At 38.8% G+C, this 17,660-nt stretch overlaps 1 protein-coding gene across 3 annotated transcripts in view; it reads right to left on the bottom strand.

Moving 5' to 3' along the window:
- The window catches only part of TXK (TXK tyrosine kinase), a 57,488-nt gene that overhangs the window by 6,619 nt on the left and 33,209 nt on the right, over positions 1 to 17,660 (bottom strand). For all 3 annotated transcript variants that reach the window (XM_027836372.1, XM_027836373.1, XM_027836374.1), the window contains 6 exons: positions 16,784 to 16,858; positions 13,055 to 13,226; positions 10,177 to 10,393; positions 7,617 to 7,681; positions 5,848 to 5,966; positions 4,041 to 4,198 (listed from right to left, as the gene is read on the bottom strand). In XM_027836372.1, the coding sequence (XP_027692173.1) occupies positions 4,041 to 4,198; positions 5,848 to 5,966; positions 7,617 to 7,681; positions 10,177 to 10,393; positions 13,055 to 13,226; positions 16,784 to 16,858 (806 nt within the window). The remainder of the gene's footprint in view (positions 1 to 4,040; positions 4,199 to 5,847; positions 5,967 to 7,616; positions 7,682 to 10,176; positions 10,394 to 13,054; positions 13,227 to 16,783; positions 16,859 to 17,660) is intronic.

A 17,660-nucleotide genomic window follows, 5' to 3' on the forward strand; every position in this document is an offset into this window, starting at 1 on the left:
CAGCCAGAAAGAAATAATTCAAATATTGTGGAAACATAATCAGGATAACACAAGATTTAGCAGCTTCTACATTAAGGGACCGCAGGGCATGGAATATAATATTCCGGAGGGCAAAGGAGATAGGATTACAACCAAGAATCACCTACCCAGCAAAACTGAGTATAATCCTTCAGGGGAAAAAATGGTCATTCAGTGAAATAGAGGACTTTCAAGCATTCTTGATGAAAAGACCAGAGCTGAATAAAAATTTGACTTTCAAATACAAGACTCAAGTGGAACATGAAGAGGTAAACAGGAAAGAGAAATCATAAGAGACTTATTAAGGTTGAACTGTTTACATTCCTGCATGGAAAGATGATGTTTGTAACTCATGAGACCTTTGTCAGTATTAGGGTAGTTGGAGGGGGAAAAAATTATATGTTTGTATACATGTATATATATAGATAGATAGATAGATAGATAGATAGATAGATAGATAGATAGATAGAGGGCACAGGGTGAGTTGAAGATGAAGGGGTCATATCTGGAGAATAAAATTAAGGGGTGAGAGAGGATTATACTAGGAGGAGAAAGGGAGAGGTAGAATGGGGTAAATTACCTCACAAAAAAAACCAGAAAAGAAAAGGCTCTTACAGTGGAAGGGAACTGGGGGAAGGTGAGAGGAAATGAGTGAATCTTAATCTCATAGGATTTGACTTAAGGAGGGGAATAACATACACACTCAATTGGGTATGGAATTCTGTCTTACCCTACAGGAAAATATGGGGGAAGGGGACAAGAGAGTAGGGGGATAATAGAGAGGAGGGCAGATTGGGAAAGGGGGTAATCAGAAGCAAATGCTTCTGAGGAGGGACAGGGTCAAAAAAAAAAGAATAGAATAAATGGGGAGGGCAGGATAGGATTAAGGGAAATAGAGTTAGTTTTTCACAGCAGGTCTACTATGGAAGTGTTTTGCATAACTGCACATGTATAACCTACACTGAGTTGCTTGCCTTTTCAATGAGGGTGGGTCGGGAGGGAGGAAGGGAGAAAATTTGGAACCCAAAGTTTTAAAAACACATGTTTAAAAAAAATGTTTTCATGTGCAACTGGGAAATAAGAAATACAGGAAATGGGGTACAGAAATCCATCCTGCCCTACAGGAAAATAGAAGGGGAAGGGGATAAGAGAAGGGAGGGGAGAGATAAAAGAGAACGCAGACTAGGGGAATGCATGCCATCTTGGGGTGGGGGGTGGGGCGAGATGGGGTGAAAATTTGGAACTCAAAACCTCGTGGAAGCAAATGTTGAAAACTAAAAATAAATAAATTTATTAATAAAAAAAGAAGAGTAGAATCATAGAATTTCAGAGCTGTAAAATACTTCCATGCCTAGACAATCTAATCTCTTAATTTTACAGATGAGGAAAAGGAGGCCATGAGAGGTTAAGTGACGTACCCAAAGTCACAAGGTATGGAGTAGCAGAACTGGATTTGAAGCTAGGTCCTCTGACTCCAAGGGACAATTAGGTGGTCCAGTAGCTAGAGTGCCGGCCCTGGAGTCAGGAAGACTCATCTTCTTGAGTTCAAATCGGGCCTCAGACACTTACTAGCTGTGTGACCCTGGGCAAGTCACTTAATCCTGTTTGCTTCAGTTTCCTCATCTGTCAGATGAGCTGGAGAAGGAAACGGCAAACCACTCCAGTATCATTGCCCAGGAAACTCCAAATGGGGTTATGAAGAGTCAAGATTTGACTGAAAAATGAGTCAAGAACAACAAATCTCTGATTCTAAAATTTCTCTTCTTTCTACTTCATTACCTGCTTCTAGACATAAGATAATAAGGACCTGGATTAAAGTTTTTCAGTAAGAATAAAGAGAAACGGATAAATCCAAAAAGATATTTGGAAGGAAGAAACAGCAGGATTTGGAGACAGATTCAGTACAGAGGATGTAGAAAAAGAAAGAGGCAAAGATGATTCTCAGATGAGAAGCCTTGGGAAAATATCACTTACAAAAAATGAGATCCTAGAAAGGGGAACCAAGAGATGATGAGATCGATTTTGAATATGTTGAGATGACAGTCATGCGCCTCAATGGGATGTTTCATTTGGAACACGGCTTCCAGTGAGAAATATCTACTGAAGGTCAAGGTGAGAGGTTAAAGTAAGAACAGAAATCATAAGTACGTCTCGTCAAAGGAGTGAGTATAGAAAAGTAAAAGGAGAGAGCCAAAGAATGAGCCTTCAGTGATGCACAATCGTAAGGAACAGGAGCCTGAACAGGAGACCCCCCAAAAAAAAGAGCTCTGAGTGCAAGGATAAACAAGAACAGGCACCACCAAAAGTAGAGAAGAGAGTTTCAAGGAGTGGGTAGCACCTTAAAGGGAATGAGCATTGAGAGAATTCACACGGCAGGTCAGAGTTGGAAAGGACCGCAAAGGCCATCTAGTCCTAACTATACCTTAGGAAAAAAATCCCCTCTACAACATAACTAACAGACTCTATCAGGTGATCCACATATGTTATGATCTCAAGGCCCGACTCCATCATAGTTTTACTCCTCTGGACACTCTCCACTTCATCAACGTGCTACCTAAAATGTGATCTCCCAAATTCAATATAATACTATTCCAGTCAGGGCAGAATACAGTTGGGACTGTATTCAGGATTTCTTTGTCCTGAACATTCTATGTCTTTTAATGTAGCATAAGATCATCTTAGTTTTCTTGGCACACTGTTGACTTATGAGGAGATTGCTGTCCATGAAAAACCCCAGATCTTGTCCAGATGAACTGCTAATTAACCACATATTATTCCATTTGATTCTATCATAAAGGAAATAATCCTTTTGTAATATAAAATGTAAAATGTAAAGACACCATCCAAATCACAAATTAGCTGCCATGTATCTATTTTCCCATGTCTATCATCTGAGTTCAATTTCTTTTTCTTTCTTTTTTCTCTCCTTCCTTCCTTCCCTCCCTTTCTTCTTCTTCTTCTTCCTGTCTCTATCTGTCTCTCTTTCTCTCTCTCTCTCTTGCTATCTTTCCTTCTCTCTGTCTCTCTCTCTTTTTTTCTCCTCTGTCTCTGTCTATCTCTCTCTCTCTCTAATTCAGCTATTTTTTTTTTAAGCACTCAGGAAGACAAAGGAGCGGCCAAAAGTACAAAGGAGTCTGCTGACCAGGGGTGGGGTTGGGTAGGGTGAAGTACTAGTCAGTGCCCAGAAAGGGAAGCTACTGGGAGCCGTACACCTGTGGCCTTTATGTTTATGTTTAGCCTTTCAAAGACAGAAGTTCAACGACTCTGCAAAAGGGAATTTCCTGAGAGGTTCATACTCCTCATTGCTCCTAGAACATGTTCTGCTCTCATTTCGCTTCTCCATATTTTTTGGTCATGAGGAGTGCCACGAGAATACTTCTTCCGCTTATGAAAGGCAACACAGATGGAAACTTACGTAAATGAAAACACTTGCTCTCACTTTTCAAAGTGGAAATTTCAAGACTTTCATGACCAAATGGGTTCTACTCTGTTTCTGCCAATTGACCCTGTGACCTTGGGCACATCATCTAACCTTGGCATCTTCAGTGAATTATGGGACCATGGACTCAAAGTGAAAAAAGGCCTTTGAGGTCATCCAGTCCAACACCCCTCATTTTGTAATTGTGGAAACCGAGATACACACAGATTAAGTGATTTACTCACCCAAGGTTACACAGCTAAGTAAGTGGCAGAGCTTAGACCTGAACTCAAGTCCTGTAACCCCCAAGTCAGTGCCCTTTATAGCTAAGGTTACATTTACCCAACAGAATGGATTTTTAAAAGAAAAAAAAAGTGCACGGACCTTTGCAGAAGAAAGTCAATGCAAAACAACAAATAAGAGATAAAGTAACACATCATAGCAATACAGATAGGATCATCATGTAAGGTTCTAATGAATCACTAATGTGAAATAGACACTTCCCCTTTTATCAGTGGGTTCTTGAGTCCATAGGTGGAACAGGCCAGGCCAGTGCCAGAAGATAAAACCTATAGCGTTAAATTAGAAAGTGAGGAAGACAGACCTCATGCCAGCAGCTATACATGACTTCATACACAATCATTGGAGCCAGGTGCGGACGATACAGCCTGAAGCCTTTGGAAATAGCCTCCACAACTTGTAAATTGGATTCCTTTGCGAAAGGCATCTTGCCCTCAGTAAAAACCTCCCACATCAGAATTCCTAAAAAAAAAAAAAAATCCACAAAGGCAAGTTGGAGAGGAGGGGAATGATTACTTAAAAAAAATTGTTGGGTGTCTGGAATGGGCATAGGGGAGGAATAAAGGAGAGAAAACTGATGAACTCGGAATGCAAATTGAAGTGTAATTTTCTCACTTTTTCAATTTTTCTTGCTTTTTTGACATATGGCAAATATGTTTTGCATGATTTCACATGTATAACCAATATCAAATTGCTTGCTTTCTCAGTGGATGGAGGGAGTGGGAGGGCGGGAGAGAATTTGGAACTCAAAATTTAAAAAGAAAATAATCTTTAAAATAAATAAATTATAAATTTTATTTTTAAAAGTATCATTTACCAATGATGAAGCACACTACCCATCTCCCAGCAGAGGAGTGATGGACTCAGGGTGTAGAATGAGACATATATTTTTTGGTCATGGCCAATGTGGGAAATTGTCTTGCTTGACTATGCATGTTTGTTTTTCTTTTTCTTTTTTCTTTTCAGGGGTAGGATGAGAGAAAAAGAAAATAGATTTTCATTAATTGAAAAAAAATTAATTTAAAGAGTTCTTTAGTACATGAGACAGTGTAGGTATTCAATAAATAATGGTTCATTACAGAAAATACTTAAAGACACTCCCAACAGGAATTCTTGGGTTGTTGCCCTGTACACGCATGGGTGCAATCTCTCAGCCAAATTGTTGTCCATAGGCTTACTTCCTCACCTACAAAGTGAAGGGTTTGAACCAGACCATCTGCAAAGTCCTTTCCAGATGTTTCATAATTCTGTTATTTTAAAGTGCCACTTGCTATTACCACTATGTGTGTAAGTAGTGAAGAGCTAAAGAGTCTGAGGTTGACCATTTGATACCGTTGAGGACTTGAATTTTTCTATGTCTTTTCTCTGTTCCCTGGTCACAAACTCCTTGGCCAGCCATTGTGCAAATGAGGGAGAACTAGCCTGCAGAATGTGAATGATTGAGCTTAGATCTATCACTAGTCTTGAAAAAAAAAAAAGTAGATGCTCTACTAAGGACGGGTCTATATGTAGCATCACCTTTCTATATGAAGGCTAGCATATACATGTACATCAAGTTTTATACTGTACTAAACTAAGGCTCTACAGTATATTAAGTTACATAAATCCTACAAATCTCAAGACAATGAATTAAATATGGTGAATCCATCCTATAAACAAAGGGCAATAAGTTCATGTTTCCAGGTGAACAATAGGAACATTTTATAAGTTTAAATGCTAGCCGTATTTACAAATTCATTAAGTGACGAAGAAGTTCATTACACAACAGCTACAAATAGCTGGGATCAATTTTCTTTTCAAGACAATGGTGGGGAAAAGCTGTCAAGGGGAAAGGGAAAGAGTGGTTGTCTTTTTCAATCAGCAGACTCTTTGTTTTAATTTAAAATTTAAAGTTTTAATTAACTCCTCACTTGGAAATGAAAATGAGCAATTTCATAAGCGTGTATATCATGGAAGCCACCAAAGGCTGTTTTGATGTTTCAGACTGCACAAAGCAAGACCATAGATCTGGGAAGACTCCATGAGAATCTTGCACTAAGAAACAAGGTGAACTGATGGTCCTAGTCTACTTAGACAACTAACGTCGAATCAGCTTCATCAAGTGAACTCACCAAATGACCAGACATCAGATTTGCTGCTGTATTTGTTGAAGTGAAAGACTTCAGGGGCTGACCATTTGACTGGGAACTTGGCACCTGAAGAGCTGATATATTCATCATCCAAAACATATCTACAACCAAGTGAATACAAATACACAGATATGCTACATTAATAATGAAAGGTTCCCCCTTTTAATTCAAATCTCCAAGGAGCTTTGGGTTGGCTACATAGCGAAATTCTCCTAAAAAAAGGCAAGGTATAATCCTTTAATACAAGGAAGTTTTGTGATTCTCTCTTGTTGTTAACAGTGTCACACTTTACCAGTTAACCTCAGTTTTTATGGTATTGTTTGGTTCTCATAAACCTGTAATTACAATTCCGCATACCAAACATGAACTTTTAAATCACAAGTCATCAGACTGGACATGTTAATCATCATTATGACTTACATGTTAAAAGGTATATACCAGCACCTGAGAATAAATTCATTCTCCTCGGGAAGGAGCTGGGAGCCTCCTATGAGTACACACAATCAGATGTTATTGTTATGTAAGCTTTGCTTAATTGTTTTTCTTTGTTACAAGGGAGGGTTGAATGGCAGAGGCAGATGTTGGGAAATTATTGTGGTGTTAAAAACAAAAAGCATCAATAAAGCTTTAAAAAAAAAAAAGCAGCATATTAAAGGACTCCAGCAACCAATTTTGGGAAGGGAAAAAAAAAAAAAAACATAGGAAGCAACCCCAAGCATCAAATTTCATGAATATATTGAAGCACAGAATAAATTTTAAATTTAAATTTTAAAATTTTAAAAAGAATTAATTTAAAGGTTGTTTCAATGCCTTCTTTCCTTACTCAACTGTTAACACTTGACGTTTGCTACTTTTTAAGCAAAAGTCCCTCATTTAGTATAATGACCCCGTATGGAAAATGAACAGGGATAATTATCATCTCCTTTGATAGAACTTTGGACTAGCTTCCTGGAAATGAATGAGTTCCTGGAAGACAGGGACTATCTGTCTCTAAAGCTTTGGATAATGATATTGTGAAGATGGAGAAAATGAAACAGTTATACTCCCACTGTCCCATTTCAAAAGAACACTCACACCAGAGACCCCTCTGGCCTATACAATACTTTTTGTCTGTCTCTGTATGTCTTTCTCTTTCTCTGTGTGTGTCTTTTTATGTGTCTCTATCTCTCTGTCTCTGTCTTTCTGTCTCTTACAAAGAAAAACCAAATGGCTCATTATAAAGGTGAAAGAATGACCAGAATTATGGTCAGAAATTACTTAGAGGACGAAACCTCAGCTTAACACCTGGACTGAATATGTGCACAGGTGGTTTCAGCTCCCCTGAACTGGGTCAACAGGAAATAATAGCCACAAAAACAGGCCAAAAGCTAGCTCTCGCTTCAAGTGCAGGGCTGGTTGATAAAATTCTCTTCCCCAAGCCACCACCTGTCCTTTGAGAGTCTACTCATCTTTCAGGATGGAGTTCAAGAGCCACATCCTACAGGAAGCCTTCCGGAATCCTTGAGTCTTTTATTTGTCCAACCTCCCTGCAGTAGTCTGTATCCATTAAATAGTCTTAATACTCTATTTTTGCATCACAATTAGTCCATGTGTAATCCACGTAGGTAGGACAAAGTCTTTATTTTCTTTATGCACCATGCACAGTAGTCACACGACGGTCGTTAAGTTAACATTGGACAAATGGACATAAGCAAAGCTTAAAAAAAAAAGAAACAAAATGATGACTCTAGGGTTCTTACATGTTCTATTACCTTGTCATTCCAAAGTCTGAAATTTTTACTACGCACGTAGCACTGACCAAACAATTTCTGGCAGCCTGTGGAAAAAGGAGAAAGATGCATGAGCAAAATTCTACTCCGGCAAGACTTTTTCTACTGTAGCTTCTTCCCCTCCAGTTCATTTGTACCCCCTCCTCCATCTTTCAGCCTCTGCCCCCATGATCCATTTGTAGTGGCTCTCCTGGATGATAATAATCCCATTGATTATTGGTGTTGTTCAATTGTATCCAACTCTTCATGACGCCATTTGGGGTTTCCTTGGCAAAGATACTGGAGTGGTTTGCCACTTCCTTCTCCAGCTCATTTGACAGATGAGGAAACTGAGGCAAACAAGATTAAGTGACTTGCCCAGGTTCACACAGCTAGTAAGTGTCTGAGGCTAGGAGAACTCAGGTCCTCCTGAACCCGGGTCCAGTACTCTACTGAACCACCTAGCTGCCTTCACACAATAGACTTTAAAATGATGGCACTCTTCAATAAGATTTCTTGCTTTCGGGGCAGCGAGGTGGTGCAGTGGATAGAACACCAGCCCTGGATTCAGGAGGACCTGAGTTCAAATCTGACTTTGGACACATAACACTTACTAGCTTGTATGTCCCTGGGCAAGTCATTTAACCCCATTGCCTAACCCAAAAAAAAAAAAAAAAGATTTCTTGCTTTCTTAGAGAGTTGTCTAGGTCTCAGAGAATTTACTGGCTCATGGTTGTGTAACTAACTAGTGTCGAATGCAAGCTCAGAACCCAGGTCTTCCTTACTCCAAGCCCATCCCTCTAGCCTCTACAATAAGCTGCACTTATTTTTTAATGCTAGGATAGAATGTTGGACTCCAAGTCAGTAATGACTGAATTTAAATTCTGTTTCAGACACACACAAGCAGCGTGCCCCTGAGCAAGTTACTTTTGCTTCTCTTAGCCTCAGTTTCCTCATCCGTAAAATGGGTATAAATAATAGCACTTGCCTCATGGGGTTACTGTAAGGATCAAATGAGATGACACATGCAAAGCACTTTGTAAATCTTAAAGCACTATACAAATTATAGCTACTATTACTTATTAGCATAGCAAACACACACATACACACACACATGCAACCCAAACAATTCTGTTCTCCAAAGAAATTGCATGCTTTTTATTTTTATTTTACTCTTCCTCAAATGTCACGTTTGATACACCAAACCCAAGAAAGATTCACTCGCTCTCAGATAAAACTCTTAACTATATGTCTTGTCATTCCTTCCTGAGCTATATGACAGACACAACTTACATTAACATGAGTATACACCAATAAGTAAATGTTCTATGTAGAGCGACTGGTCTTTGACTTAATAGTTAGGTTCTAGGGAGTTGCCTGAGTCATAAAGCTCAAAGAACTTGTTATTAACTTTTACGAACACAAAGCACACTCAAATAGAATATCTGCGTAGATCAGACCGGCCTTTGACTTAGCAGGTAAGTCCTACCGAGGGTGCTGCCCAAAGTACTCAGGGACTAACCCTCAGAGGAGTGATTTAAACCTGTCACCTAATCCCCTACCCAAGAATTCCATTACACCATAATTCTAAAGATCCCCACAACTCTTCAATCCTTACAGTTCGGTACTCCAGGCACCCTGGATTTCATCTAGGTAGGTAACCCTTTCATTTGCATTGTACTTTCATTGTAACTTGGTACGCAAATCTTCACGGATTATCCTACTTTTAAAAAAATTACCACCAAGGGGGCAGCTAGATGGCACACTGGATAGAGCACCAGCCCTGGATTTAGGAAGACCTGAGTTCAGATCTGGCATTAGACACTTGACACTAGCTGGGTGACCCTGGGCAAGTCACTTCAACCTATTGCCTTGTTAAAAAAAAAAAAATTACTGCCTAGTGGCCAGCTTTCTGGTGAGGAACCCTCCTCATTTAGCTAGGCTGCTTCTCGGGCTGCGAGTCCATCACCAGGTTTCTATTCAAAGCCCTGGTAAGAGTCACCAAACCATATGCTACTCTGTGATCTAAGACTTCAAGAGCCCAGGGTCACTTCTACCCTACAAAAAAAGGCCATTTCTGTCCTAAAATAGTACTTTAGGCAAGGTTTATATTTAAAGGATTTATAATTTCCAATTAAAGTTAAGGTGACTTAGTAGAATATAAACTATCTTGCTTTTCTATCTCTATCTTCACCTCCTAACATTTTGCCTGGCACATACTAAGCATTTAATAAATGAGTCTTTAATCAATCATTCAGACAACAAGCTTTTATCAAGAACTTACGTAGTATTGGGCACTGTGCAAGGTGATATAGTCCCTGTCGTCAAGGATCTTACGTTCACAGGAAAATGGGTGGGGTGGGGTAGAATACAATACACAAATGTGGAATAAATTCCATACTGGAAGCCTTCTCAGGCTGGTAGGACCTTCCAGAGCTTACCCCACACTGGCATAGTCTTCCAGAGCCCAAGATTCCACCCATGTCAAATAAGGCATTGGTTAAAATACAAATGAAGCAAAACCAAGTCTACCATTTTGAATCAAGAGTTAACTCATACTTACTAAATCCCTGTGAATGAAGCTACTCCTCTCCAGGTACTCCATGCCTTCACATACATCCTGGCACATGCTCAGTAGCATTCCTCTCCTAAGCCTTCCTTGTCTTTGTCTGAGATAATTAAGCAGAGAGCCATTTTCCATAAACTCTGTTACTATGTAAAGTGGCTTCTGTTGGATACATACTCCATAAAGTTGTACTAGTCTTGAATGAGATAATTTCCTGTTCAAGAAACACATTTTAGTATTTTTATTTAGTATTTAGTAATTGAAAGCTTATAATTCACTTCAACAGAATTGAGTTTGTTTGTTTTTTGAGGGGAGAGATTTTAAAAAGTGCTTTGGAATCATAGGGGTATGTAGCCTTTTCATCTTCTCAGTACTCTATTAACAAAACCTTAACTTGACTATAAAGATGGCAAAGTAGCTTTATTCTCTTTAACTTAAGTTGGGATTTAAACAGTATGTCCAAAGCGATAGAACTGGCCTACGTCGGAGTGTGAGATGAAATATAGCTATCTCCACTAAATAGTCTCCAGTGTTCCCCATTCACCTGAGAGGTAATGACATGGATATTTCAAATCAGCAGACAATAAAAAAAAATTTTCAATTATAATCAGAAAAATAATGACTGAATAAGCACCAAATCAAGATGAGTGATGATTGGAAAGCCTGCTTGAGTTTAATGTGTCTCATGATCAGAGTCATAACTAGGATATGGTGATTATGATTTTGACCTGGGGCACTGAAATATAGAGGACGAGGACAGTATATATATATATATATATATACACATATTCCTTTAGCACGTAGAGACAGCTGAGTTTAGTACTTCACTGGCTAAACAGAAGGCTCCTAGATGGCATGCATCCTCTTCACCCATCCCAGAAATTCCTTGTTGCCTACCCTACAACAGCATCTCCAGGAGTGGCCTTGAGGTATCCCCAAATTGCTGCCCATGTTTCTTCCCAAGTGACTTTGTTTTTAAAAGTTGACTTGAGAATACATTTTATACTGGTTGCTTTTAGCAGCAAAATGTCTAGTTATAGCCATAAGTAATCTAAAATGTAGGGAAGCTACATGTGAATAATCAAGAGCTGTTCTATCATAGTGAAATTGGTTAGAAAAAAACACAAATATTAAACTATGAAAAAATAAAAAAACAAATATTTCAGCAGCTTTGAGCTAATTCTGATCAACAAGGCAAACAGCTTAATAGATAAAACAAAAATGTCTTTTCCATGAAAAATGAACTATGTCATATTCCATTCGTACTTGAAAGAATGGATTTGAGATCAAGATGTTTGGTTTGTAGTTGTTGTTCAGGAGTTATGATTTCATCAGTACAGAGAAATGATGCAGATCTTGTAACTCAAGGTCTTAGAGAGTTGCCTACAGGCACACTGAGAGGATCATTAAAAAGATGGTTGGTTAACATTTAGAAAAGGAAGTAGTGATTACAAAGAGCCAGCTTGGCTTCACCAAGAACAGGTCATGCCAGACTAACTTGATTTCCTTTTTTTTAAACAGGATTATTAAATGAAGGGAATTTTGTGAACATAGTTTATTTTAAGGTAGAAATACTTGATATTGCAAAAAATAGAGAGTTATAGATTAAACAATAGTACAATCAGATAGATCAGAAACTGCTTGGATGGCCAGACTCAAAGAAGGGTTGGTAAATAGCTCATTGTCAACGTTTCCAATAGAGTACACCAAGGATCTGTGCTTGGCCTTGTACAATTTAACATTTAACAATGACTTAGATAAATCCTTAGATGATATTTTCGAAAGTTGCAAATGACACAAAGTTTGTTAGCTAACAGAGTCAGGATCTAAAAACATCTTGACAAGTTAGAGCACTGGGCTAAATCTAACAAGATAAAATTAAGGAGGAATGAAAACAGTCTTGCACTTGAGTACAAAAAGTCAATTTCACAAGCATAACAAGGGATGAACATAGTTAGACAGTAGTTGGTCTAAAAAACATCTTGAGATCTTATCAGCAAGCTTGGTATGAGTCATCACTGTGTTATGGCAGCCAAAAAGCCTATTCCTAGAAGCTATGTGCCCCTTAACGCAGCTGAAGAATCTTCACTTGCCATTGACCTAAAACCTGATTTTTTTCTGCTTGCCTAAGAACCCCGACCACCGACTCCTCTCGCCCTCCCCTAAACCTTCCCTTCTTTTCCTTTTCATATATTTTTTCTTACACCTGTTGAATTCTTGACATGAACTATAAGCTAAAAGACTGACTTATGTAATGGTTAGAATTGAGTCAGGGAAGATAGAGGGACCCAGGAGCCCTAGAGAATGCCCTTCTCACAAAAGCTAAGAGATGCCCTTCTCACAACCCTAGGAAGTACACACACATATATCTATATACATAGATAGATAGATAGATAGATAGATAGATAGATAGATAGATAGATAGATAGATATGTACATATACACACAGAGTAAAGCATTCATGCTCTCTTAAAGGTTCCCTGTGACGTCTCCTCATGAGGCAGAAGTGACACTAGGTTCTCGAAGTCAATGAAGTTCAAACTCTGCCATGTGCTAATTAAACCAGAAAGACTTCCAGCATGATCGCAGCTACCTCCTATTGTCAGCCTGGATGAGGACAAAGGTTTGGCCACAGCTACCATGAAGATATTCCCTTTGTGAAGATACAACTAAAAAGACACTCTACCAATTACTGCAATGATCTTTCGAAGTAGTCAAGCAAACCATTCATCTTTTAGGGACAAGTTAACCCTTTTAGGTCGAGACGATGCCGTCACCTCTAAAACATGAGCCGCGTCTTCTCAGTTACCACAGGCCCCACATTCTCTCTTTGATTACACACTTCAACATTTCTGTGGGTGTTATATATACTCACATCATCACTTTAGCCTCCTCAATGAAGTCATCTTCTGACATGGTTCCTTCATTGATGGCCTTAATAGCAACTAGGATATGTGATCTCCATTTACCTAAATGGACCACACCAAACTGGCCTTTTCCAACCTCCTCTATAAAAGTCAACTCAGATTGATCAATCTCCCATTTCTCTGGAAAAACAAAACCTATATGTTACTGATGAAAAAGGCAGAGAAGCATAAATTATCAAAACTGGAAGGGGCCTTGGACCCTATCCAGTCCAACTTCTTTATTTTACAGATGGGGAAACAGAAGAGCCAAGAAATGGCCAAATAGTGAATAATATCCACAGAGTCCTAACTTTTGTTAAGGTGGAATATTTTCACTCAAAAGAGTACTCTTATGTTTTCCAGCAAAAAAAACATCATCTTTCAGGCATTTTGAACTTCATCTGCTTGCCATTTTAGTATTCAAAAGAACAGATACAAGGAGAAACACTTTATTAGTGTTCCCTCCACTTAAATTATCAAGTGTTCTTATTTGTGTATAAGTACAAAAGCACAACTCTAAGTGTCTTTGTTTTTTTAAGGGACAATTTTTTGGGGGGGCAATTGGGGTTAAGTGACTTGCCCAGGGTCACACAGCTACTAAGTGTCAAGTGTTTGGTCTGAAGCTGGATTTGAACTCAGGTCTTCCTGACTTCAAGGCCAGTGCTCTATCCACTGCAAAGGACATTTCTGTAAGAAATTTTCCACCAGCAGGGGGCCACAGTTCCCATCCTTTCTAATTCAGATGTACCAAACAGCAGCATTGGATTAAAACAGAAGCTACCAAACTTATTTGGCCTACCACCCCCCTTTAAAAAAATTACTCAGCACCCCCCAGAAATCCATTTTCTTTGACCCATTAATGGTTTTTATTTAAAAATTGTGTCATTTCAAAAGAATATACTATTTTTTAAATGATGCATTTAAAAAATTAATAATTTATTGTAAATTTGTGAGTTTTTCCTGCATTAAAATTTTAATGACGCAATATTGCAACATGTAACCACATGGTATCATATTGTAAATAAATCATTACATGTACACATATATTCCTGCTGATGCATGCTCGACTTCCTGACAATACGCAATACACTTGCCTGCCAACACTTGCTTGTTAAGACCTGTTGGCAGACTTGACCACTGATTGGTTATAACTTGCATTTTGTATGTTTATTTGGAAAATAATGTAATCACTATGACTTTAACTCTGTTACACAACAGATGAAACATGTACGAATGGTTTTTCAAAATTTTCTTATCTTCATTTCTTTCTTTATGCTTCCACTGCCCCCTTATTTTTATTCAACACCCCCCCAATTGTACCTGAGGCTACTACTGCCTCCCCCATCATTCTGGCACCCCCAAGGGGGTAGTGTTGCCCACATGGGGAATCTATGGATTAAATAATGAATTAATTAAAATTAAGTTTGGATTCCCTGGCAGATTTTAACCCTGCCCCTAGCCAAAGCTAGCCCTAGGCAGAGTATTGAAGTACATGACATCTGGCTTTAAGAAATCTCTCCCTCTTCTTTTCTACCTCCCTCTCTACCAGTCCCTTCCCTATCCCTACATTAACTGCTGTGTCTTTTTTCTCCTGTTTATTTCCTCTCTCCACCCCTACCTCAAGGCATCTGGTTCCAGGCTGACCTAGACTCTCCTATCAAAGAGAAAATCAATCAATCAACAAGAATTTATTAAATATCTTTTTGATGGAAGGATACTAATTGCTCATACTAAGATTATAGGATTTTAGAATTAAAAGGAATTTTGGAGATCTTAGGGATTTAACCTAAAAATCTGGTTTTCCATTAATTTAGTACCCTTTTGTATTTTTACACTCAGTGGAAACAAATGGGGAGAGGGAAGGAAAAGTTTTTAAGAACTGTATTTCTCTTACATAGAGTTGTGCTTCTGTAGATGAATGAGAGAACTCATATTCTGGGATTTGTAGTTCAGGGGAACAAGCAGTCCTTCTCAGTCCTGAGAGGGATTTGGAACTTTGTCAGTCTTTGAGTCAGAAAGCAGACTTGAGTCACAACCTACTCTACTGAAACAATCAAGATTGATCCTATTTACAATGAATCAATTTTTGTACTGTAACTGCCTAAGTCAGGGTTCTTTATCTCTGAATTTAGTTCAGAATTATAGTTGGCCTGTAATGGGTTAAATTTAGAAATTCAGTTCTCTGGCTAATCCTTATTCCATTCTTGCCTCAAGGAATTTAGCTAACCTTGGTGGAATGTGGCTTGCCCTAAGGGAGTCTGGTCTAATCTATTTATAGGAGCTATCCTTCAAGGATGTTATGGTTTTCTATCTGGACTTGTTACTAAGGGGGGGAGGGAGAAGGAGAGAGTTGTGGCTAGCCCCTTATTACCTAACTTCCACCCAATCATGTTATTCCCCTTTGCCTCAGCTATGTAACCAATCATGTTGTCCTCAACCCCACAATGTCACCTATCCTGTACTGCTCTTTGCTCTATGCTTATAAAAGTGAGTTGAATTCTAGGTCTTTGGCATAAACTGAGGCAATCCATCAGTCATAAGCATCACTGTTAGTAAATGTTATCTTGCTCAGAGAAATATGCCTCAGTTTATCTTTTTGTTAAATCTCACTCACAGCATTACCTTCCACAGCAATACCCACAAGTGTTACATACACATATTAACATTTGGCAACTTAATTTGAGGGAATACTATGAAAGTGTTTCTAGGCTGCCTCTAAAATAAACTTTTAGACCAAAAAAAACTAGTGTTTTATGTGCATATATTTAGCTTTGTCTGTAGAATTCTTATCCAAAAGTTTGTCCTTTGATCCTAGCATCAATTTCTTTTCTAGGCATGGTCAGAGAACCCCTCAAAAATGTCATTTGTTTCTATGCAAATGGCCACTTTTATGGGAGGGAAAGATGACTCTAGTACACTGGTGAGGCAAACACTTAAATGAGGTACTAATGCTATCCTTCTTTAAAATTTTTTGCTCATTTACAAACATAAATGTAGCCAAAATGCGGTTTTGTAAGAGGTTCAAGTCTAACCAATAGTTTGGAAGGGTTTTTTTTGGGGGGGGGGTAGGGATGGGAGAGAATTTCTCTCATTATTTCACTTTTCAAAGGAAATAAAACTTTTCTTCCCAAAGAGTAACTTTTGGGATTTGCAAATGTCACACTTTCTGGAAACCACCCAAATTGGATTATGAATAAGTCTCACCTAAAGGCAGTTGGGAAGAAAGACGATCTAGAAACTCCCATGCTTAGCAGGTATCTGCAGTTGACCTCTCTTGGGTAGTGACCCTTTCCCAGAAATCCTTGTTTCTAGAGAGAGCAGCTATTTAAATAATAGCTGGGTGGAACAGTGAATAGAGACTTGGGCCTGGAGTCAGGAGGACCTGAGCTTAAACGTGGCCTCAGACACTTAGTAGCTGTGTGAACCCAGGCAGGTCACTTAACCTCTGTTTGCTTCTGTTTCTTCGTTTGCAAAATGGGGAAAATAATAGCATTTACTTCCGAGGGTTGTTGTGAGGATCAAATGAGATATTAATCGCAAAGAGCTTAGCAGAGTGTCTGGCTAAGTGCTATATAAATGTTAGCTACTATTCTTACTCTTTCATCTGTCCAGTATTTTGCATTAAGCAAGATGCGCACTTGGAATGGAATTTCTTTACTAGGTCTACTGTTTTATTACAATAGAATTTCAAACTTTACCATAGCTAAAACCAGCTGTTGCTGGCAAACAGGTTCCCATGGAGCCAACTGGATACCGGAGACGGGTTATGAGCCCTACGAAGAAAAAGAAGCTAGAATTATATTTCTAAATCACAAGCCTACTTATTAAATTAGAAGAGAAAATCAAACATTAAGCCTGTCCTCAAGTATAACTGAATTTCAGTCCTTTTCCCAGTCAACACAGCTCTTCGTGAGAATGTTTGAAAATTACAAGCTGTTCCAAATCTTTGTCTCTCCTCAAGTGCCTAACTTCAGCTCTGTCCTCCTCATTCTCTACAAAATACTTTGCCTCCCATTTTATTGAGAAGGATGGGGATATCCCTTCTTCCCTACTTTTCCTTGATCTCATCACTCTTCCTTTCAAAAACCTTCAATGCCTTTTCATTGTCTATTGAATCAAATATAAATTCTTTATCCTGGTTTTCAAGACCTCTACACCCTGATTTGAACTTCCCTCAGTTTTCCCCCTCATGTACTCTACATTCTAGCCAAAATGGACTACTCTCTATTCTCTTGTTCTTATCCTTTCCTTTGACATCTGAATTGTTCCAGCCAGACCTCATACCTGAATATATATTCCTTCCCTCATTTCTTTCCATTGAAATGACTCTCTTCCTTGAAGACCCTATTCAGATGCCACCTCCATAAAGTCTTCCTTGACTTGACCTCCCTTCCCATTCCCACCTCCACTCAAAATTGATCTATCCTTTCCTTTCCTAAATTTTTTTTTCTTTTTGGTGAGGCAATTGGGGTTAAGTGACTTGTCCAAGGCCACACAGCTAGTAAGTTTCAAGTGTCTGAGGCTGGATTTGAACTCAGGTCCTCCTGAGTCCAAGGCCGAAGCTCTATCTGCTGC

The sequence above is a fragment of the Vombatus ursinus genome, unplaced genomic scaffold, assembly GCF_900497805.2.
Source record: "Vombatus ursinus unplaced genomic scaffold, bare-nosed wombat genome assembly UNPS02014818.1, whole genome shotgun sequence".
In the NCBI taxonomy this organism is placed as follows: domain Eukaryota; kingdom Metazoa; phylum Chordata; class Mammalia; order Diprotodontia; family Vombatidae; genus Vombatus; species Vombatus ursinus.